The sequence below is a fragment of the Euprymna scolopes genome, chromosome 13, assembly GCF_053919585.1.
Source record: "Euprymna scolopes isolate OS-2025 chromosome 13, ASM5391958v1, whole genome shotgun sequence".
Taxonomy (NCBI): domain Eukaryota; kingdom Metazoa; phylum Mollusca; class Cephalopoda; order Sepiida; family Sepiolidae; genus Euprymna; species Euprymna scolopes.
Window position 1 is genome coordinate 144,725,737 of NC_136494.1, and position 25,168 is coordinate 144,750,904.

Genomic DNA, 25,168 nt, shown 5'->3' on the forward strand with positions numbered 1-25,168 from the left:
TTTAAGTCATCTCTTTTTGGCTTAAAATTTATTGGTGTATGAAAATTTACTGAATTATACAAACCCAGTAAAATTCAGAATATTACAAACATATATATATGCGGCCTCCGCTAATCGAGCCAGAGATGTCTCGTGTCGCGGGGTTCGAATCGTTCGACTGGTAGTAATCGTGACACCCTACACTGAAGAATCCCGAAAGGATGAAACACTAGTGTCTGTAGGTATTTAATTATTATAGTAAAAAAAATAACTATGACAGCCCCTTTAAGAAATTCGTTTCTTATCGTTGAGCACTTTCAGTTGAATTAAAAGTCGGTCAATTTAGCTCTTATGCGTAGATCATCGTATAACGATTTGATCAGTCTGTCTGTCTGACGTAATGAACATTTAAATTAAAATGTTTAAAATTCAACGCTATTTCACACGATTAATGGTAGTCGAATGGATGCGGCCTCCGCTAATCGAGCCAGAGATGTCTCGTGTCGCGGGGTTCGAATCGTTCGACTGGTAGTAATCGTGACACCCTGCACTGAAGAATCCCGAAAGGATGAAACACTAGTGTCTGTAGGTATTTAATTATTATAGTAAAAAAAAAATAACTATATATATATATATATATATATATATATTAGTGATGGGACGATTCCAATATTTTTCCCGATTCGGATACAATCACCGATTCTGTACTAAATTCCTGATTCCGATACAATTACCTATTCTGATTCTTTGTAAATCTCTAAATATTGAACTAGAAAAGTGTTATTTTGTACCGATTACTGTAAATACACATCTTAAATGTGCCAATATTTTCTCAAACGTAAAAACACACTTGTGAGGGGGGGGGGATGATCTAGAGATTTTAGTTTTACTGGAAGTTTAATATATATTTATTATTTTATTATTACTACAAGCAGTGGAAGATTTTTTTAAACCAAAATCAAATATAAAAGATAATTTAAGGAATCGATTTTGGCATCGGAAAATTCGCTCAAATTTTTCCAATTCCAATACACCAAAAAGGCTCTGATTTTTCCGATTCCAAAATCATTGTCCCAACACTAATATATATATATATATATATATATATATATGAGCAAACAGTTAATAAAATATGTTAAAAAACACTTTGAAATGAGTTAAAAACATATTTAATCTGAAAAGGAAACACTAGATAAATGGATAGTCCTTAATCCGCGGAGTTTCGAAGAAATACTCTCCTTCTCATCAGAGGGTAGGAATTAGCAAAATGCGGGATCGGATTTTGCATGCAGAAGTATTTGATGAAACAACAAGTAAGTCAAAGATCTTACTTGAAAACAAAATAAGTTAAGCAGAGGGAATATGGTAAAGAAAAAGGTGATTACACATGAATGGATAGTCTGGTGGAAGATAAAAAATCCAGTGACAGTAAAATCCAAATGTAAAACTTCAAGAAAGTTAAGAGTCTGCCTGAGATAATTTTATAAATATTAATTCTTTAATATTTATAATTTACTTTAATTTTACCATCTTTGATCATTTTGGTAAATTCAATTGTAATTTTCATTTTATATATATATATATATATATATATATATATATATAAGACACTGATAAAATTCAGATGAAAAATCCTGATAGATATTACTTGAATACTTTCAAGGTGATCCTAGCCAAAAAGGAAAAGCTCAATATTTAAGAATAGAGCAATATATAAGTTTCGTGGTTAAAGTTTAAATTCTGAAAAAACAACATATAGAGACATATATTCGATTTAAGAATTTATTGTTTGACAAAAGGAATATATAGAAGGGGTTATGTTAATTTCCTTAATCCATGGATTTTCAACAATGGCTCATATCATCAGAGGAAATGAAATGCGGTTAGCAAAATGTTCAGCTGCAAATGAACGCTAATTTTGCTTTTCAGCACAATTATTGAAAATAGTTTTTTGAGTGGTTGTGGATAATTATATGGAAAATATATATATATATATATATATATATATATATATATATATATATATATATATATATATACACACATATACACACATCAAAAAATTACACAATAAAAAAATATATGATCCTCTTTCTTTCTCACTCATGGATAGAATATTGGATCAGTTTATCTGTTTAATGGCAAATAACCTAACTTTTGGGTTTATTTAATTCCACGTGTAAATAATTAATTGAATAATAGTTATTATTTTATCAATAGTTGAGGAAATTACAGGTTCATACCTTTCCCTAACAATAATCAGTGTGTAACTGATCACAATAGTTTGAACTTGGCTTTCAATGGTTTCAGAGTCTGAAACAGTATACATTTGGCCAATCAACACCCCCCCACCTTCCAGGTTTTGTTTCAAATCAACCCACCTTTTGCCAATAATCGAGAGAGAATCGCATGTACCAAATATCGCATTCTCTGTACTCAAATCTATGAAGAATGGTTGTGGCAGAATCGGAGTGTTTCGGTTCCATTTGGTTGAGATGACCTGGTTTCCAGCAGACAATACAGTTTTCACAAGACTAAAGAAAAAATAAATAAAAAGCAGAGAGATATTTTTGTAAATAATGATCCAAAAACAGATGGTAAAAGAAATCGATATCGTAGAGAAAAAGAAATTATTCAATTATGGAAGTTAAATGTAGTTGTCCTAAGCAAAAATTAGCACTAGCAGTTCAGTCAAAAAAGCTTTAAACTATAAAAAATTCCAGGTAAAAATAAATGAATAAAACTGTAGCATCAATCCAGTCAGTGTAGTTCCCTTCTTGTGTCAAAACAAGAAGCTATTACTGAAAAAAAATATTTTATAAAGCGATTTTGGTACATGACCTTTTTTTTTTTTTTTTAATGGAAATCGCCCCAGGCAAGGCGTGAGACCACTTGAACCAAACTAAAAAAAAAAACAGAAAACTACTTCTTCAAGGTCAACAAATTGCCAATAATAAGTGTTAGATGGAATGGATTCTGAAAAAACAGCAATTCTTCTCTCTTTGTCAGAAACATCGTTCATGTAATATGAGAAGTAAAAAACAAAATAAGAGAAGCAAGAATTACGAGATCCACTTTCTACTCCCCTTAAAATTGGTTATCAGGTTATAAATTTTTTTTTTTTTACATTTTCACCCCAATCAAGGCACATTGCCATTTTGGTGTAGGGGGCTACTATCAGGGCAGCAACTACTGGGGCACTATGTTGGGATTTGGGCAGCAAGATGTCGGTTCACGTTACACTTGAACTTCTGCATGTCAGTACAGTTGGGGAAGCAGGGATCTGGAATGGAATTCCAGAGTCTAACGGTTCTGGGGAAGAAACTACTGGAGTAGAAAGATCTTTAACATCTAGGGATCTCTACTGTGTGGGGGTGAGATTTAGCTGCCTGTCGGGTTTGTCGAGGGTGTCTACGTCATGGGCGCACAAGTGTCTGCAGTTCGTCAGAGCATTCACCATTAAAATACTTGTAGAACAGGTAGAGGGATGCAACGTTTCGTCGATGGGACAGAGGCTGAAGCTTAGATGCCAGTTCAGGGCCTATCAGATTGGCGACTCTCTTTTAAACCTTGTCTAGGAGCGAGAGACTAGTAGCAGATGCACCAGCCCAAATGTGGTGACAATACTCCATACATGGGCGAATGGTGGCCTTATAGAGGTACAGGATACTTTCAGGTGTCAGTAGTTTTCTAGCATTTCTCTAGCTTTTTCGCAGCGGCCCTGGCAATGTTTTCAATATAATTGTTCCAACTCATGTTTCCTGTGAACGTTAGGCCAAGCAGTTTGAAAGATGTACTCTCAGACAGGGAGTTACTGGCCATTGCTATTGGTGGCAGAGAAGGTTTCTTGTAATTATTGAAGGAAACCAGTTTAGTCTTGGTAGCATTGAATGTGACCATCCATTTATGTTCCCATTCCACTACAGATTGGAGATCAATATATATATAATCATCCAAATTTTTGTCAACATATGAAGCGTGTTGAAAATATTGCAACACATTAAGACAACAGCGTGTGATTGATAAAGCTTTATTTATGCCGCGGTCAGAAGAGACTAATGATATAACTCTGTTCCATCTGCCTGCTTCCTACCGGACTACAACTTGGATGTCTTCAAGTCCAATGTTAACAAATTCCTAATGAACCGCCCCCTTAAGTAAACACTTCATCAAATCTCCACACTAACGTAATGTACTTGCAATAACCCTTATCCCTGAGTGGCTTCCGGGCCTTGATAAGTGGTGATCACTGTAAAAAAAAAAATTATAAAATAATAAATTGGTCTTGTCAGATTATGTAGACATTTGACAACGTCTATGTTCCATCCTTCCAGAGGTTGAAACCCAATTACAGACCAGACCTATCATTTCTAAGCGAAACCAACATTAGATGATGATTTCCCTAGATTTCCATTACTTGTCACAGTAATGAACATATCCGAAAATTATGAAAATCAATAAGGTAGCAAATTAATTATTTATGAAAACAATTTTCAAAGACAATTAGTGAAAATATCCAAACTTTTGCTAAAAAAAAAAAAAAAATTGATAATTGTCTTCAAAAACTGTTTTCATTGATAATTTTCTCCCTTATTGTTTTTCATAATTTTTGGATATGTTCATTACTGTGACATGACAATTCAGTAGATGCCATTGGTTTAACTAGTCAATATTTGGATTTTCGCTATTTTAACAAAGAAGAACCAAATATTTTGTTATTGTTTTTCGTATTCATTTGCCTCCCCACGAGGGCAGAGTTAGACATGACGTCAGTTTTTAATATAGGGAAAATTCAATCCCCAAAAAGGGTAACTCTAGCGTGAAACAAAAATAAAAATTGACCCAGGACAGAAAAGATGAAATGTATTAGCAGAACAAATACTACACTTTACTCAAAATTAAATGATAGTTGTTAACTAACATGTAAAGTTATCTGGTCAGATTTTCAAAGTTACACTTAAATAGCATTTAAGCTGACAAACTTTGCTTCTGCCAATTTTTATTTGTTATTGTTGTGCCATGTTGTTGGCAATATAACGTTCTTCACTACAATTTTTGAAAATTATTTAGTTCAGATCATGATATGACAAGTCCCTTAACCATCCAGGGTCATGGGGGTGCTGCATTATTTCATGCAGCATGTCTTGGGCAAGAATAGCCAGACGCCATCCATCTCTCTCCAGGCTCCGAGCACATACAGCACCTAGTATTACCAAATGGTCACCATGACCAGGCTCAACGTTGCTTAACTTTAATGATCTAATCTGAACTGGTGTATAGATGTGATTATGCCATACCTTGTTCAGATCAGACAAACATTTTTTACATAATCACCTAAAAAAATGAAACATTTTTTAAATAATCACCTAAAAAAATGAAACATTTTTTAAATAATCACCTAAAAAAATGAAACATTTTTTAAATAATCACTTAAAAATATGAAACATTTTTTAAATAAGTCAGATAATGAAAAGTCCATTTTTCAAACACTGAGTCATCGTCATAAATACCTAAAAAAACCAAAAATAATGTCTCAAAAGTTTCATTTCCACAAAAAACAAAGCAGAAAAAAAATCACAAAAATCGATTGTAAAATACCTGGGCAAGTTATTCATGTTAATTCTAAACTTAAGAGGAAGAATTAAGTGACACCAAGTTTCAGCAGTTTATATTTCAGAATATTTCAGCCATTATGGTAGATACATTATAATGTATCAAAATCTGTCATATTTTTATTTTAACAGGAAAGCGTTTTAAAAATCATTACAAAAAAAAAAATGTTTCATATTTGTATAGACAGTGTAGAAACTAAATTTACAACAAAGTTTGAATTTGGCATCAAAATTAAGTTTTCAAAAAGAATGAATAACAAAAATTCTTTACCTTTGATAAAATGAACCTTCCCAACCATCGAACACAGTCGACATAATTCCGATGAATGTCTCGCGTTGAAAAATCTGGATAATGATTTGAAACGGTAGGAAATGGTCTGAAATCGAAGAATAAACTTTGAAATTATTTTACTTTCAAATATTTTTATTTAAAAATAAAATTTCTAAAACAAAAAACAGATAAAAATCTACTTGATATGTAAAAGCAAAAGTCAAGCATCATGCTTCAATTGTGCTCTAAACAGAAACATTCATTTTGAATGCACCCCTGTCATATTAAAGAACCTATACAAAACCTATCTTAAAACATGCCCAAAAACAAAGATTTGTGAAATTTCAAAATAATCAACCCAACCATTTCAAAGTCCATAAGAAATGAACTCACGCAAACACAAAGTGCCTTTTATAGAAAAGTTCATTTGCTATGGACTCTGAAATGACTGGGTTGATTTTTTTTGGAATTTGACACAAATCTACTTCATGTCTCTGGGAGTGTTCTTAGATAGGTTTTGCAGAAGTTCTTTGATAAGACAGGGTGCATTCGAAATGAAGGTTTCTGGTTACAGCAGAATTGAACCATGATACTTGACTTTTTCACTTAAAACTTTAATTCAAGCCATTATACAAAAATAAGTTTATAAAATCAATAGTAGGTTCTCTACAGTGCAATGTAGACAACAATGTAGTGTGAACTAAGTAACTGCAAGAAAGCATGTGAGCTTTCTCCTGATATACCATGACGGGTCGCTGACTAGAGTAGGCAATCAATTGATTTAATTGACAAATGAGTGATTTAACTGATTTCGATGAAATTTTGAAAACAGGCTGAAGTAACATGGAAAATAACTCCAAATAACTTGAGAGATTTTAGAAAGCTATTCTTAACATGTGGAAAGAGAAGGGCATTGAAAAAGTCTCTTTAAAATTATTTTCTTTATAAAAAAAACTAACGAATGAATGCAATTTTCAGTGAAAAATATTTTTTTATCACAAAGTACATCATACAGATTTTTCTTCATTTTTTTTATTTCATAACGGAAATCATAGATTGCATTGTGAGAGTGTTGCCCATCTTTTTGCCATAAAATTTGATGTTCTTATTTTAAAATAAAACTACTTGATCAATTTGCATGATTTTTGGTGTACAATATTTTCTTTTTGTCATAGGTACACATATCATGCAGATTTTCCTTTATTTTTTGTGGTTTCAGGAGCAGGACTTCTGAGCGAGTACCAACAAATTCTATAGAAAGAACCAAAGAATAATGTTGCTTTCTTTAACACACAAAACATAAATATCAAGGTCACATCTCAGTCCATAGTAAATGAAAGAAAGTTAAGAATTGTCAACGATTATTCATCCTTTAAAACACTCATCATTTTAAGCCATTACTTCTTATTTTCAATGGCTATTATTTTCAACAATTATATATCATTTTCACAGATTATCATTTTCGATGATTACTTACCGATTACTTTTGGTGCTGTTATATGTGTAAGAATCTTTCATAGCTTTTACAATGCTTTCTGTTTTGATATTCCAGATTTTCAAAGAATGGTCCATTCCACAAGACACAATAAAACTGCCATCAATATTGAAATCCTGAAAAAATAAATCATCATTAGCTTCATACTAGCATGATGGCAAAATATGTTTTTTATTTTATGGCATATAAACATGTGCATGTGTGTCAAAACTACCTGACGATTTCCTACTGGAATAAAACATTAATGCCTGTTTAGCTAACTTGCCATATTTTTACACTACTACTAGTGTTACACGAATGACCTGGTTTAAGCTGGGTTGACATGCTAGTATATATATATATATGTGTATAGGTGTATATACATATATGTTCATGAATTAAAATGAGGCACGTGTCTGCGGATGAAATGTAAGAAGTTGACAAGCTAAACGGGAATTGTTTCAATATTTCTCACAAATATAAACAAACCTTGTTATTGTTATGAAAAATGTAACAGAAAGGAATCTGGTTATGTGGATGTTTTGAAAAGATTGACAGGAAAAAGTGACAGAAGGAAAAAGATTGCAGTTGGAGATTTGATTGTCAACCGAGTGGACGCCACGATAATTCTCTCTGTCGCTCCCCCACTCTCTCTCTATCTATCTACCATAAGCAAGAACAACAGGAGAAATAAAAAACGGACTGTTGCTTACACCAATGGTTGTTGTGTTTTGAATTCTTAAAAAGGGTTTATAATATAACACTAGTCTCTTTTTATGTATTGAGCATTGTTGATGCACATGCTGAAAATATAAACACATTATATTACCTTATAATTCTATATGTATACTCAGATAAAATATATATATATATATATATATATATATATATTTTATATTCATTAGTGAGACCCGTGTTCTGATCATATGCAAGTCATATAAATTGCTGACCACAGATAAGCAGCTAAAACAAAGACGGCAGCTGTTAACCCTGAAATAGCAGGTAGTGTCCGCCATGACCAAAATGAAATTGTCTGCCTTTCACTGTCAGTGACAGCTAGCTGAAGCCACTGGCTGTCATTGTTGGCATTGTGTGGTTACTGGCAATTAGTGCTCGTTTGGGTGTGGATACTGGTTGCCTTTGCAACTAGTGGTCACTTACGGCCATGACCAGTGTTAACCTCCATTAAACGGCTCTGAAATGAAATCATATGCAATCAGGAATCGTCAGGCACTGTTAGGCACTGAGATCCACTGACTGTCATCAGATGCTAGTGGCGGTCACTAGTTGCTCTGAAATGAAATTTGTCTTTGATAGAAAGCACTCGTGTTTTTAGGCAGTTAGTGGTGGGAACAGGCCACCTTTGTAATTACTGGCAATTATTGGAGACTATTGACCATGACCAGTGTCGGCTTCCATAGGATTATTCAAAAATTAAATTATCCTCAATTGTTGGGCACTGTTATCCACTGGCTGTCACTACTCTTAAGGTCGTTACTGTCACTTGATTGCAGTGACAGACACTGGCAGTTACTGCTGTTTTGAGGCAGTTACTTGCGTTCACTGGTTGCTTTTACAATTGTCGGTCACTGGCGGCCATAACCAACATCATATTTTGTTTGAAACCAGAGTAATTTTTTATTGTGTTGAAAATCAAAGCAAAAACTTTTATTCAATCTTTATTTGTTCCATTGTATATCAGATATTATATCGCAACATGTTTTTGTGTTTATATAGCCCATACTGATTTTGTTTTTTTTGTTAAACAACTTAAATCATCATTGTCACTGCTAATAAAGTTGGAACACATGTATATGTTATTTATGAAAATGTTGCCCATCTCAGAATTAAATAGTATGACAATGACGATAAGAAAAAAAAAGTAACAGAAAAAAGGAAAAGCAGTTGAACTTAGTTTAATGCTACAGCATTTTTGTTTGTTTTTTTTTTCTGAAAATATCAATTATGATATCCGATTTGTTCATTGAGGCACAACGAAGCATATGAAAGAAAGATATGAGATATCATTTTCAGCATTCCTCAGACACTTGCTTTACCTAAACCTAATAAAAATCACAACACAATCTGGCTATTTGAATTGAGTTTGATTGGATAGAGGTCGTAAGTAATTAACATTGTATTTTTCGATCACCCACACTGAGAATTGAACCTTCAACCTTCAGGTGAATATCAATTTCATAATTGATTTTTTTTAAAGTACTCTGACCACTGTGCCACGGGTCCTGGAATTGCCAAAGTTTAAAAGATATGAATCAGCACAGAAATTAATCCAGAGTTTGAGGGAACCTGGTCTTTATGATGTGCGGTACTTTGTGCCTCCAGTACATTAGTCACCTGCTGCTGTTCTACACATTGTACAACTGTTCCTGGAAGAAGTATTTCTCGTCTGACAAGAATAAGCGCATCCTCAGTTGAACTGGATGTTTTAGTTTTTAGGCTTTCGTTAAACAGTTCTTTCGGGCGTTGGTGGTGAGAAGCAAAGATCCTTATTTAGCACTTTCTTCACAGTCACCATTCCAATGATTTTTTTTCTATCGTCAAGAATGGCTTTACCTTCATCTTGCTGCATGTTGTTCTTTATGTTTTTTTTTCTTGGAGGAAAGATAGATTAATAGATATAGATAATACTAAATTCTAATAATTAAGGTTTTATTTTTTTCCAATTAAAAATTTTTATATATTTTTCTTTTTGACGTACTGTTTCACCTATAAGCAAGCAACCAAAATTAATCAGTCAATGTTTTCTCAGATCTTTTAACAAAAAAAAAAAATACAGGGTGGTCGCTAGAAAAGCGGGAAATTTGAAGGTCAGTTTAGATCATGAATAAAATGATTCAATTCAGTTTTTTCGGCAATCTGCTCCTGATTTCATTACACCGGAAGATTGGCCTCAAAAAGTCCAGATTTAAATGTCATGGATTACTGTGCTTGGAGCTTGTTATTAACAGAGACTCAGAACTGTCGACGTGACATACACCCTATTGATGACTTGAAAACGTGCTTGGCAAGAGCTTGGAATAATAACCCACAAGTTACCCTTTAAAATGCCACACGAGCTCGGATTTCTAGGTTAAGATGCAGCAGTGAAGTGCATGGACGACATTCTGAATATCTATGAGTATAATATAATATTTGTCTTTGAAAAATTATTCTTTTCAAAAATAAATCGTTGTTTGACAAATTTCCCGCTTTTCTAGCGACCACCCTGTATAAAGCAAAAAAATAAAACTAAAGAAAGATTAAAGGTTTTGTTTTTTGGTATAAATAGAATTGAAATATATGTTTTGGATGTTTATAGGTGAAAGAAATGTAACAAAATTTTGAATTGGAAAAAATGAAGAGTAACATTAATAAAATCGACAAACTTTTCACTGACATCAACTTTGTAAATGTTCAACAGGTGCCGATAAATGTTGATCAGTTCAATTTTTTCTGCATGGAGAAATTTTTTGACGTATTTCTGATTCACAAACACGTTCATGACAGAGGTTGTTTTCTTTAAAGTTTTACACCATCAATATCTGCAACAGAGAGATGAAATTTTCAAGTCATGAATACATAAATTAAGTTACTATGAAGATGCACTTTTGCAATCCTTTTGATCTAAAAAACATTAATCCAAATAAATTGAATTCAAAGAAAAAATGGTATTTGTTAAGATATACTCAACGAATGGATTTTTTTTAAATATAGAAAACAACTGCTATATATTTTATAGAAAAAAAGTCTATTGCTTTAGACAATAAATATTGCAACCATGAATAAGTAATCTAAAATATTTGTTTCAGAGTTATGTCCCCTGCATTTAGCCTCTTATTGTCTACTGTATAAGATCTAAGAAAGATGTAATTTTACCCAACTTTCCGTAAATATTACTTTTAAATATAAGTAACATTCTATTCAATGATTTTTCATAATTTTTGGATATATTACTATTTTCGACTAAGTAAGTAATGTTGTTTTTGTTTAAAACGACATTTTTTTTTTTTTTAATCAATCTGTCAACAGTATCTTAACAAGAAAAGTTAGGCAACATAAGGATGAATGTTATACTAACCGCACTCAGTACTTCATCTCGGTGGCCATCGACACCACCCAATATAGCAACACAATTGTCTGCTTTGATGTTCCATATACGTAAGGCATGATCTGAAAAGATTTGACAAACATTTGATTTTCAAATAATTTTAAATGATTTTAAAATGATTGTAAAATAGTTTAAAGTAGTTTTAAAGTGATTTTAAAATGATTTTGCAATCATTTTAAAATGATTTTAAGTGATCTTAAAATGATTTTAAGTGATTTTACAATAATTTGCAATCATTTTAAAATGATTTTAAGTGATCTTAAAATGATCTTAAAATGATTTTAAAGTGATTTTACAATAATTTGCAATCATTTTTTTTAAGTGATTTTACAATAATTTGCAATCATTTTAAAATGATTTTAAGCGATCTTAAAATGATTTTAAAGTGATTTTAAAATGATTTTATAATAATTTGCAATCATTTTAAAATGATTTTAAGTGATCTTAAAATGATTTTAAGTGATCTTAAAATGATTTTAAATGGATTCTTAAATAATGTAAAGTTATTTTAAAATGATTTTTAAATGATTAAAAATGATTTTAAAATGATTAAAAGTGACTTTAGTGATTTTAAAATGAGTTTCAAATAATTTTAAGTGATCTTAAAATAATTTTAAATGATTTGAAGATGATTTTAAAATGTCAGTTTCTACTCTAAAACTACAAATTTGTTTTTAATCTTCAAAACAAAATAAATACAACATGAAAAAAACTAACCAAATTAAAAATATGTTATACAAAAAAAATGGAGGGAGTGGTTGATCTTCAGTGATTGTTCATTCTTACTCGATTCATGATTATTTTAAAGTGAGCACAATGACACATTAACAAAATGAAAACAAACATTAAAAAAAAAAACTGACAATAACAGGTTTTGACATTTATTGACGTTTGGGAAATTTAAATAGGATGGTATTATGGTGATTGATGATTCTAGCTAAATGTAGGATAGACATTTTTAAGTTAAGGTGACACACTTTTTTTATTTGGCATTTTCACTCTAAACAAGGTAGTGCCACTTTGAAGTACAGGCTACTACCAGGGACATAAGTTGCAGGGATACTATGTAGGGAGTTGAGCAACAAGATGTCTGTTTACATTACACTTGAACTTCTGCATGTCAGTACAGTTAGAGAAGCAGGAATCCAGAAGGGAATTCCAAAGTCTAGCAGTTCTGGGGAAAAAACTATTATAGAAGGCTTTCTTGCATCTGGGGATCTCTGTGTAGGGGTGGGATTTTGCTGCTTGTTGGGTTTGTCGGGGGGTACAAGGGCTTGTAGTTCATCAGAATATCTATCATTAAAATACTTGTAAAACAGGCAGAGGGATGCAACATTTTATCTATGGGACCAAGGTTAAAGTTTAGCTGACCGTCTGGGACTTATTAGGTTGGTGACTCTTTTGAACCCTGTCCAGGAGTAGTAGTAGCAGATGCACCAGCCCAACTGTAACAACAATACTCCATACATGGCGAGTGGTGGCCTTGTCGAGGTAAAGGATACTTTCAGGTGTAAGTAGCTTTCTAGCATGGTAGAGAGAGCCCATTTTCCTTGCAGCAGCCACAGCAATGCCTTCAATGTATCTGTTCCAACTCATGTTAGATGTGAACGTTAAGGCAAGGAGTTTGAACGAAGTACTTTCAGGTAATGTCTCATTAGCCATAGCTATTAGTGGTTGAGAAGGTTTCTTGTAATTATTAAAGGAAAGAATTGAAAAGCATTGAATGCGATCATCCATTTTTGTCTCCGTTTCACTTCAGACTGGACGTCTTCCTCTAGGGTTTCCACCATTGCCTTGCATATATATATGTTTATTCGTTTTCCCCTCATGCCTGTTATAAAGCGTGGTGTCGTCAGCAAATATACCCATCCCAGAGACAATTTCATCAGGGAGGTCATTTATGAATAACAGAAATAATAAAGGTTAAAGAATCGACCCGAGGTACACCCGCATTTATATCATATTGTTTAGATGTATGACCCTCGAGGACAACCTGGATTCTTCTCTCATTTAAAAAGGATTTAATTACATTATGTATTCTTCCAATGATACCATATGATCCCATTATGCTGAGATCATCATATCATAACCTGTCAAAAACCTTAGACGTATCTAGGGCTACTTCCTTCCCTTCCCCTGCCTTATTCAGTGCACGGTATATATGTTCAGAGATTACAGTTAGGATATCTACAGGAGAACAGGCTTGTCTAAATCCATATTGTTGGTTAGACAGAAGTTTAGCAACTGTAAGTTGGTGGACTAGAGTTTCATTAATTATGGACAATAGGGAAAATAGGGAGGAGGTTAATGGAGTGATAATTTAATGGGTCAGTTCTTTCGCCAGAATTCTTGTTAAACTGGTACCACAGAAGCAGTGTTATACAAATGTGTTGAATAAATAACTTGTTTAAACAGGAGGATTGGCTAAGGTGGTTGACTAAAGGTTAATTAACAAGCCGCTGTGTGTGGTCCCCCTCTAATGCTGCATGTGAGATGACGCCACAAAAAATAGAAATGATGAATGTGAAAAGTGTGAAAGGACTCAAATATTTTGGGGAAAATAGGGAGGAGGTTAATGGGGCAATAATTTAATAGGTCAGTTCTTTTGCCAGAATTCTTGTAAACTGGTAGCACAGAAGCAGTTTTCCGACAGTCAGAAAAGCATGATTTGTTAAGGCATCTTTCGAAAATTTTGGAGAGAACTGGAGCAACTTCATAGTACAGCTGTCTAAATGCTTTTGAGGTGTCTGGGTTTTTTTATATCATGTACATGAGAAGGATGAGAAGGAGTGATTTTCAGATCATCTAGTTCTGTTTCTCTCCGCAAAGGAAAATCAGGCAGGGAGTGGTTCGCTGAGTCCAGTGTAGAGTTTAAGGCAAACTGACGGGCAAGCGTTAGCCTTCTCGGTTGCCGTGTAAACAGCCTCATGATTGTTGGATAGTGGAGCAATTGTTGATTGCCCATTATTTACTACACTGTTGTAGATTTTCCAGAAATCACAAGTTCCTAATTTCTGTGCTTCAATGTGTTTTTGGTATATTCTCTCTTCGCTGTAGCATTCTTTCTGACAATTACTTCTAACTTCTATAAACTTTTGTCTGTTTGTACTGGACTTATGTCTGATAAATCTGAGGTATGTATGCTGCTTTTGAGCAATGGCGCCTGTGCAAGTAGAAGTAAACCATTGAGGAGAGTGAGGTTTGCTATAGAACTTCTGCGTGAGAACATATGCTTCAATTGCCATTTTGAACCATTCAGTGGTCTCATTTGCGCACTGTTCTGCAAGAGAAAAGATATTTATTCATAGGGTATCTGATGACTTCCCAGTTAGCGTTCTTATAGTACCTTGTTGTTTTAAGCAATGGCTCTTCAGCTTTGGGTTGAGAGTTTAGGGTGATTTTTACCATTATCACATGATCAGCTTCTGCGAATAGGCTATGGGCATTCGTTACACAATCATCAGGACCTGTGGTTAAAAATAGATCTAAGTGAAGCTTGTTGGTCTTATCGATCTGGAATATGGAAATGTAACCGTCTGTGATATGGAATGAAATATAGAGAAGCTATGTGTTATACTAACAGGTGCGTCTGTGAAAATACAGAAACCAAGCGAATTACTATGGTGGACATTGAAGTCACAAAATACATGTACTTGTGCACTAGTATCGAGGGAGAGTGCTGTATCGATGCTGTCAGAGACTTGGTTGATTAGGATAGTCTTGGATCGAGGTAGAGCTGAAGAGAAATATAGCTAAAACTATGTTGCAGGTTAAGTCTAAAGCACATGAAAGCCTGGTCGTCTGATTCTAGTTTTGATTCCCTGGTCAAGGGGAAGGCGTTTTGAATATATATTCCAAGTCTGTGGATATGTGTGTCAGTCCTTACTTTAACATGCCTGGTTATCTCCCACTCTGCCGTAAGGCAGAAGGCAGAGTGGGAGATAACCAGGCATGTTAAAGTGGTTAGAGGAGATGGAGAAGTGTAGGTTAGTTTCACTTAGCGCCACGTCTCTGGGGAGTTTGCTAAGAGAAATGATTCAAAATCATCTAAATTAGTTCTAAGCCCGTGGATATTTGTGAATGCAAACTTCACGGTAGGAGGCACATTGGTTTGTTTGATCATAATTTTTGATTGAACTGTCATTTTATTTTATTTAAAACTTTCAGTTTTAGGGTGAGAGATGCTGGACAAAGTGGTTGTGTAGTATACCAAACATGCAACACAAGTAGACCATCATCCGACTCTTCATCTATAGGATTGTGGCCTTAGGAAAGCCCACCAGAGATGGGTGCATGGTCCCTTTCCATGTGCACTGTAACCATCCCGATACAATACAACTGATGATGGAGCAGCCACTCTACGCGTTACCAAATTGTTAGGGCTCCTGTACTGTCAGTCGGAATATAGCAGCCAGACAAACTCTCAAACTGGTACCCTCAACCCGTCAAACAAAAATCAATTGTATTGTCATATACGGCATTCAAGCACCCTCAAGATGTCCAGTTATAGGGGATGGGAATGTGGCAAGAGTGGGGAATGGTGTTCATTGCCCTAATCAGAAAACAAGGTCAAACATTGGATGTTTCTGTCGAGTCCCTGTGATCGCACTCCTGCACCTGGCTAATAGGCAAAGAAGGAGTATGAAAGTTAAGCGATAAGCAGAGTCTATCGACTCCTTAAGCAGTTTAAGCTTTCAAACCGATAATTCATTCAAATCATCATGTGCCTAATTATTTTCTCTCTTACATTCCCTCTCTATCCTACTACCATGTCTCCTTCTCCAGCATCCAACCTTCCATGTGGTAGGGACATCTCCAGAGAAGACCCTAATTTGCCCTATATGTGCTTACGGGTTGAACTTGCTTACACCACCGCATTTATATTTGCCCTCTATCGCCCCCACAACAGCTGGGTTACTATCTTTAAGAGTGTATCTGAGAAAATTGACCACATCCTGTCTGCTCATCCTTCGACTAACATTCACATCTGTGGTGACTTCAATGTCCACAATGTGGAATGGTTGACCCACTCAAACAAGACCGATGATGAGGGGAGGTTCTGTCATGATTTCTCGATTGCTTTAACCTCACTCAGATTGTTCACGAATCCACCCGTGTGCCCGACAATGACGGCCAGTATGCGAGTCTCCTAGACCTTTTTCTTACAACTTGCCTTGAACTATGTTCAGTTTCCGTTCTGTCTCCTCTTAGATCTTCCGACCACTCAATTGTATCAATTAAGATAAAAATGAAATGTAATAAGTCCTCCGACGTACCTCTCCATCGTACAGTATATTTATACACTATGGCTGACTGGGATAGTTTCCGTACATTTATATCGGATCTACCTCTGCGTTCCATGTTTAAAAAGGATGTGTCCTCTATAGTATCAGACCTGACCGAATGGTTAATTGTAGGTATAGACCGTTTCATACCCTCAAAAAAGTTCCAGCAAAAACCTAACAGCCAGCCATGGTTCTTTCCAGAATGTGCTGCTACCATTGTGCACAGAAATCACTTTTTCCACTGCTTCCAACGTAATAGATGTATGGAAACAAAAGCCGCTTTCAGGATTGCCAGCAACTATTGTAAGAAAGTAATAAAGAATGCAAGAGAGTTGTATGATCAGTCCGTCAAGTCCAAAGTAGCTGAGCAGTTGCTTGGTTCCCACCAGTATTGGCAAGTAGCAAACAGAATCCTGAACAGAAGCGTGTGCTCTATCCCTTTTGTGAACATTGAAGTTTCCACATATGATCCATTTCAGTGGTGGAAGAAGACACAGGAAACCTTATCAGTTCATGTGGAGAGTGAGAGGCTCTTCTTTAATACAGGTGGTAATATGTATGAATCTACATTGAACAGGCTGAGAATCAAGAAACTCTAATGTTTCTACATTACAACGTAAAAGTATTCAACTTTAAAAATTGAGTAGAAGCGGCAGGTAGCAAGAATAGTAGAGAAAATAGAGCAGCAGGTGCAGAACTTCAGCTTATAGTTATTCACTTAAATTACAATTTGGACTTTGTAATTTCTTTTTTCTTATCTAATTGTTTAATTATATTCATTTAAGTATTAGAAATTGTATTGTGTAATTTTATTTAATAAAGGCAAAACGCCATAATAGTGTTAAGTTAAATTAAAATGTTAAGTTAAATTAAAATGTTAAGTTAAATTAGCAGTTACGATGTTAATGTATAAAAGCTATCTGATGAGTCACTTAGCAGTAATGAAATGATTTAAATTTAATAGGAAAGAGAAAAGTAATTAATCGACTGATTACTGATTAATCGGCAAAGTGGTCAATTGATCAGTACACCCCTAGTTCATACCTTTGCCAAAGGCACGAGCATCATTTCTATAGGATGGAATCAAAAAGATATTTACCTTTACTGACAGAGAGCATCATATTTGGATCTTTTGGATGGAATCGCAACTCATTAACGGCATTGCCATGTCCGATGAAATTCTATTTTATACAAAGGAGAAAAAAAACATTAATTAAGACCATTGTTATGTAGAAATATCTTAATAAACTGTAACAGGGCTGCTGACACATGTGCTGCAGCAGCATCTCGCATATGCAAATGGTCACGCCATGGTGGAAAATGACATCAGAGTAGAGGAAGAGAAGGGGGAAAAAGTAGAGGAAAAAAAAAGGAACCATGTGGGTGGCAACAGTAAGGTAAAGCACATGCCGCGGAAAGACATTTGAAAAACTCATGTCGTCATGAAACTAAGATACTTGTAAAACCAAGATACAAGCATAGTTTTAAAAGTACCATAAATAAATGCTTTTTATTACAAAAATGATAACTGAAGTCAAATTTTCTTTCTTGTTCCTTTGCGACTGTCTCAGATACAATGTGTTGGGTCCATTAAAATGTAACATCACTGTTGATTGGTTGTTTTTGTTTTATGGCATATCAACCTTTTCAGGTTATTTAATGCTGAATCCAGTGATTTTGAAGAAAAATATTTTAATAGAATATAGTTGTTATTTTTCACGTCGGTTTCTATTTAACCAAAGTTGGGACCCTAACAGGTACTACCACTCCGGGTCAGAGTGGACCTGGGAGCAATGGCAATTAAAAGATGGCCCCACACTCCCCAAAGCCCGCAAGCTGGGGCCTCACCATCGGATATAGTTTAAGGTCATATCCAAGACCATACGTTCCTTTTGCGTAAATCTTAATTGGAATATAGAAGATACCCTCAAGTCTACTGAAAAGAAGATGGGCTCCCTTTACTGGACTAGAAAACTTTGTACACCTGTTAGTGTTCTATATTTCTATAAAGCAACCATTCACTTGTGCCAGTAGCATAATTAGCATTACCGGGGTGATACACTGCTAACTCCTCTATTAAGGTGCAAAAAAAAAAAAATTTTTAATAATAGGTTCAATATTGTCTGCCAAGCTGCAGCCTCTGTTGCATCCTGGTATTTGTTTTACAAATAATTCTACAGACTCTGCTCCAATGAATTTACTGCATGCGCGTTCCCTCTCGCAACAAAAATAGCTTTCACTGAAGATATTCTTAGATGTCGGAAGATTATTTACTCAGATTCTTTGCAATTTCTTTTCCGTTCTTCACAACCCAAATGCAGAAAATTATTTTATTCCATTTTTTTCTTTTAATTTAAAAAAAAAAAAGAACTTTTATTAAGGAATACAGGAGACGATTACTATTGAAATTAAAGGAAATTATTGAAAAAAAAAAATTTTTTTAAAAAGGAAGAATTACAAAAAAAAAAAAAACATGCAAAAGTTAAAATTCAAATTCAAATCTAGAACGCTTGTGTAGTGATGCTGGTAGATTAATCCATTTTCACTTGCCAATCGTCTGCCTATCCCAATTCTTGCAAGAATCACGTTCACTGTTGAACTTATCAATATAGAGATTTGTTGCTTTATCGTTGCGTTGCTAAAGTAATGTTTTTTGTACATTTTTTTTTTGCAGCTACAAGAAATGAATTTTCAAAAGAAAAATTCACTTTTAATAAAATATTTATTGAAACATAAAAATTCCATAAAAAATAATTTTTAATTTAATATTAAATTGTTGGCTTATTTGTAAAACAAGCAGCCATATTAATCATTTTTTGGATATAGTAGAACCCAAGGATACAGTGGCTCTAGGATACGTCTTTTTTTTTTCAGGTTACGATGTGGAATTCAATGTTTTTCCAACCCCTGGTGACAGTATTTGCTCCACCTTACAAGTTGGTTGAATGAAAAAACTGTCGACAATAAATTGCTTTTGAATACAGTAGATACATTTTTTTCAGGTTACAATGTGGAATTCAATGTTTTCCTGAGCCCCACTTTACAGTATTATTTATGTTACATGTGTATTATATACATGTGTATTATATACATGGGTACTACATACATGTGCATATATACATGGGTATTACATACATGTGTATATATACATGGGTATTATATACATGTGTATTATATACATGTGTATTACATACATGTGTATTATATACATGTGTATTACATACATGGGTATTATATACATGTGTATTATATACATGTGTATTACATACATGGGTATTACATACATGGGTATTACATACATGTGTATATATACGTGTATATATACATGTGTATTATATACATGTGTATTATATACATGTGTGTTATATACATGTGTATTACATACAGTACTGTATTTTGTTACTAAGTTTTAATACTGCATCCCAGGGTTCTACTATAGTTGAAAAAATAAATTAATAAAAAAAAAAAAATAACTTCACAAGTCCACATGTATTAAAAGAATTGGAAGCTATTTACATTAAATAATTTTATAATAAAAATTTTTTAAATTATAGTTTTATATCAATTGATAATTAAAATTTTGAAAATCCAATTAAGCTAAACAAAATTATCTGCTTGTCACATAGCTTACTACCTAGCTCTACTTATGTATTGAGCACTGTCAATGTAAACACTGAAAATAGATACATATCTCAAATGGTTTTAAAGAATATGGATAAATTCTTTATATAAGGATTTATCAGAATTTAAGAAGCTTAACATATGAGAGTGGAGCATCACATAAAATGAAAGACAAGTTAAAATAAACATCGGTATATATGAATTTATTTGTCAGTTTAATCAGGAAATAACATCAATGGAAAGAGGAGTTACAAACGCATGAGGCATTTAAAAGCTTAATGCTTCTCGTTAGAAGGGAAGAGCAGCTTCAACATATTCTGTTATTTTTATGTTATTCAACATTTTCCTTCCTAATGTATCCTAAGTAAGATGTCAGATTTCTTTATATCTGTAACCTCTCTTCTCTTCTGATAAGCACCAAGCTTCAAAATACTTAGGCATAAAGACCATTTATAAACCTTCTTTTATATATATTTCCTTATTGAACTGATAAATAAATTCATATTATATACCTATATTTATTGGATCTTGCCTATAATTTCATTATATATATATATGATTTCCCATCCTCCTCAAAGATCCCAATATAAGTTAAAAAAAAAAAAAAGGAAAAACATGCTACATTTTTAATGGTTTTTAAAGATCCCAATAGAAGTTAAAAAAAAAAGGAAAAACATGCTACATTTTTAATGATTTTTAAAGATCCCAATAGAAGTTAAAAAAAAAAAAGGAAAAACATGCTACATTTTTAATGATTTTTAAAGATCCCAATAGAAGTTAAAAAAAAAAAAGGAAAAACATGCTACATTTCTAATGATTTTTAAAGATCCCAATAGAAGTTAAAAAAAAAAGGAAAAACATGCTACATTTTTAATGATTTTTAAAGATCCCAATAGAAGTTAAAAAAAAGGAAAAACATGCTACATTTTTAATGATTTTTAAAGATCCCAATAGAAGTTTAAAAAAAAAAGGAAAAACATGCTACATTTTTAATGATTTTTAAAGATCCCAATAAAAGTTAAAAAAAAAGGAAAAACATGCTACATTTTTAATGATTTTTAAAGATCCCAATAGAAGTTAAAAAAAAAAAAAAAGGAAAACCATGCTACATTTTTAATGATTTTTAAAGATCCCAATAGAAGTTAAAAAAAAAGGAAAAACATGCTACATTTTTAATGATTTTTAAAGATCCCAATAGAAGTTAAAAAAAAAAAAGGAAAAACATGCTACATTTTTAATGATTTTTAAAGATCCCAATAGAAGTTAAAAAAAAAAAAAAGGAAAAACATGCTACATTTTTAATGATTTTTAAAGATCCCAATAGAAGTTAAAAAAAAAGGAAAAACATGCTACATTTTTAATGATTTTTAAAGATCCCAATAGAAGTTAAAAAAAAAAAAGGAAAAACATGCTACATTTTTAATGATTTTTAAAGATCCCAATAGAAGTTAAAAAAAAAGGAAAAACATGCTACATTTTTAATGATTTTTAAAGATCCCAATAGAAGTTAAAAAAAAAAAAGGAAAAACATGCTACATTTTTAATGATTTTTAAAGATCCCAATAGAAGTTAAAAAAAAAAAAGGAAAAACATGCTACATTTTTAATGATTTTTAAAGATCCCAATAGAAGTTAAAAAAAAAAAAAAAAGGAAAACCATGCTACATTTTTAATGATTTTTAAAGATCCCAATAGAAGTTAAAAAAATAAAAAAGGAAAAACATGCTACATTTTTAATGATTTTTAAAGATCCCAATAGAAGTTAAAAAAAAAGGAAAAACATGCTACATTTTTAATGATTTTTAAAGATCCCAATAGAAGTTAAAAAAAAAAAAAAAAGGAAAACCATGCTACATTTTTAATGATTTTTAAAGATCCCAATAGAAGTTAAAAAAAAAAAAAAAAGGAAAACCATGCTACATTTTTAATGATTTTTAAAGATCCCAATAGAAGTTAAAAAAATAAAAAAGGAAAAACATGCTACATTTTTAATGATTTTTAAAGATCCCAATAGAAGTTAAAAAAAAAGGAAAACCATGCTACATTTTTAATGATTTTTAAAGATCCCAATAGAAGTTAAAAAAATAAAAAAGGAAAAACATGCTACATTTTTAATGATTTTTAAAGATCCCAATAGAAGTTAAAAAAAAAGGAAAAACATGCTACATTTTTAATGATTTTTAAAGATCCCAATAGAAGTTAAAAAAAAAAAAGGAAAAACATGCTACATTTTTAATGATTTTTAAAGATCCCAATAGAAGTTAAAAAAAAAGGAAAAACATGCTACATTTTTAATGATTTTTAAAGATCCCAATAGAAGTTAAAAAAAAAAAAGGAAAAACATGCTACATTTTTAATGATTTTTAAAGATCCCAATAGAAGTTAAAAAAAAAAAAGGAAAAACATGCTACATTTTTAATGATTTTTAAAGATCCCAATAGAAGTTAAAAAAAAAGGAAAAACATGCTACATTTTTAATGATTTTTAAAGATCCCAATAGAAGTTAAAAAAAAAAAAAAAGGAAAAACATGCTACATTTTTAATGACTTTTAAAGATCCCAATAGAAGTTAAAAAAAAAGGAAAAACATGCTACATTTTTAATGATTTTTAAAGATCCCAATAGAAGTTAAAAAAAAAAAGGAAAAACATGCTACATTTTTAATGATTTTTAAAGATCCCAATAGAAGTTAAAAAAAAAAAAAAGGAAAAACATGCTACATTTTTAATGATTTTTAAAGATCCCAATAGAAGTTAAAAAAAAAAAAAAGGGAAAAACATGCTACATTTTTAATGATTTTTAAAGATCCCAATAGAAGTTAAAAAAAAAAAAAAAGGAAAAACATGCTACATTTTTAATGATTTTTAAAGATCCCAATAGAAGTTAAAAAAATAAAAAAGGAAAAACATGCTACATTTTTAATGATTTTTAAAGATCCCAATAGAAGTTAAAAAAAAAGGAAAAACATGCTACATTTTTAATGATTTTTAAAGATCCCAATAGAAGTTAAAAAAAAAAAAGGAAAAACATGCTACATTTTTAATGATTTTTAAAGATCCCAATAGAAGTTAAAAAAAAAAAAGGAAAAACATGCTACATTTTTAATGATTTTTAAAGATCCCAATAGAAGTTAAAAAAAAAGGAAAAACATGCTACATTTTTAATGATTTTTAAAGATCCCAATAGAAGTTAAAAAAAAAAGGAAAAACATGCTACATTTTTAATGATTTTTAAAGATCCCAATAGAAGTTAAAAAAAAAAAAAAGGAAAAACATGCTACATTTTTAATGATTTTTAAAGATCCCAATAGAAGTTAAAAAAAAAAGGAAAAACATGCTACGTTTTTAATGATTTTTAAAGATCCCAATAGAAGTTAAAAAAAAAAAAAGGAAAAACATGCTACATTTTTAATGATTTTTAAAGATCCCAATAGAAGTTAAAAAAAAAAAGGAAAAACATGCTACATTTTTAATGATTTTTAAAGATCCCAATAGAAGTTAAAAAAAAAAAGGAAAAACATGCTACATTTTTAATGATTTTTAAAGATCCCAATAGAAGTTAAAAAAAAAGGAAAAACATGCTACATTTTTAATGATTTTTAAAGATCCCAATAGAAGTTAAAAAAAAAAAGGAAAAACATGTTACATTTTTAATGATTTTTAAAGATCCCAATAGAAGTTAAAAAAAAAAAGGAAAAACATGCTACATTTTTAATGATTTTTAAAGATCCCAATAGAAGTTAAAAAAAAAAAAAAAGGAAAAACATGCTACATTTTTAATGATTTTTAAAGATCCCAATAGAAGTTAAAAAAAAAAAGGAAAAACATGCTACATTTTTAATGATTTTTAAAGATCCCAATAGAAGTTAAAAAAAAAAAAAAAGGAAAAACATGCTACATTTTTAATGATTTTTAAAGATCCCAATAGAAGTTAAAAAAAAAAAGGAAAAACATGCTACATTTTTAATGATTTTTAAAGATCCCAATAGAAGTTAAAAAAAAAAAAAAAGGAAAAACATGCTACATTTTTAATGATTTTTAAAGATCCCAATAGAAGTTAAAAAAAAAAAGGAAAAACATGCTACATTTTTAATGATTTTTAAAGATCCCAATAGAAGTTAAAAAAAAAAAAAAAGGAAAAACATGCTACATTTTTAATGATTTTTAAAGATCCCAATAGAAGTTAAAAAAAAAAGGAAAAACATGCTACATTTTTAATGATTTTTAAAGATCCCAATAGAAGTTAAAAAAAAAAAAGGAAAAACATGCTACATTTTTAATGATTTTTAAAGATCCCAATAGAAGTTAAAAAAAAAAGGAAAAACATGCTACATTTTAATGATTTTTAAAGATCCCAATAGAAGTTAAAAAAAAAAGGAAAAACATGCTACATTTTTAATGATTTTTAAAGATCCCAATAGAAGTTAAAAAAAAAAGGAAAAACATGCTACATTTTTAATGATTTTTAAAGATCCCAATAGAAGTTAAAAAAAAAGGAAAAACATGCTACATTTTTAATGATTTTTAAAGATCCCAATAGAAGTTAAAAAAAAAAAGGAAAAACATACTACATTTTTAATGATTTTTAAAGATCCCAATAGAAGTTAAAAAAAAAAAAGGAAAAACATGCTACATTTTTAATGATTTTTAAAGATCCCAATAGAAGTTAAAAAAAAAAAAGGAAAAACATGCTACATTTCTAATGGTTTTTAAAGATCCCAATAGAAGTTAAAAAAAAAAGGAAAAACATGCTACATTTTTAATGATTTTTAAGATCCCAATAGAAGTTAAAAAAAAAGGAAAAACATGCTACATTTTTAA

General features: G+C 31.6%; 1 protein-coding gene across 7 annotated transcripts in view; it reads right to left on the minus strand.

Annotated features, from left to right (window-relative positions):
* LOC145292215 (polycomb protein EED-like) overlaps window positions 1–25,168 on the minus strand; it is a 103,697-nt gene that overhangs the window by 4,082 nt on the left and 74,447 nt on the right. For all 7 annotated transcript variants that reach the window (XM_080138535.1, XM_080138530.1, XM_080138529.1 and 4 more), the window contains 5 exons: window positions 17,829–17,910; window positions 11,415–11,506; window positions 7,340–7,473; window positions 5,863–5,968; window positions 2,361–2,513 (listed from right to left, as the gene is read on the minus strand). In XM_080138535.1, the coding sequence (XP_079994661.1) occupies window positions 2,361–2,513; window positions 5,863–5,968; window positions 7,340–7,473; window positions 11,415–11,506; window positions 17,829–17,910 (567 nt within the window). The remainder of the gene's footprint in view (window positions 1–2,360; window positions 2,514–5,862; window positions 5,969–7,339; window positions 7,474–11,414; window positions 11,507–17,828; window positions 17,911–25,168) is intronic.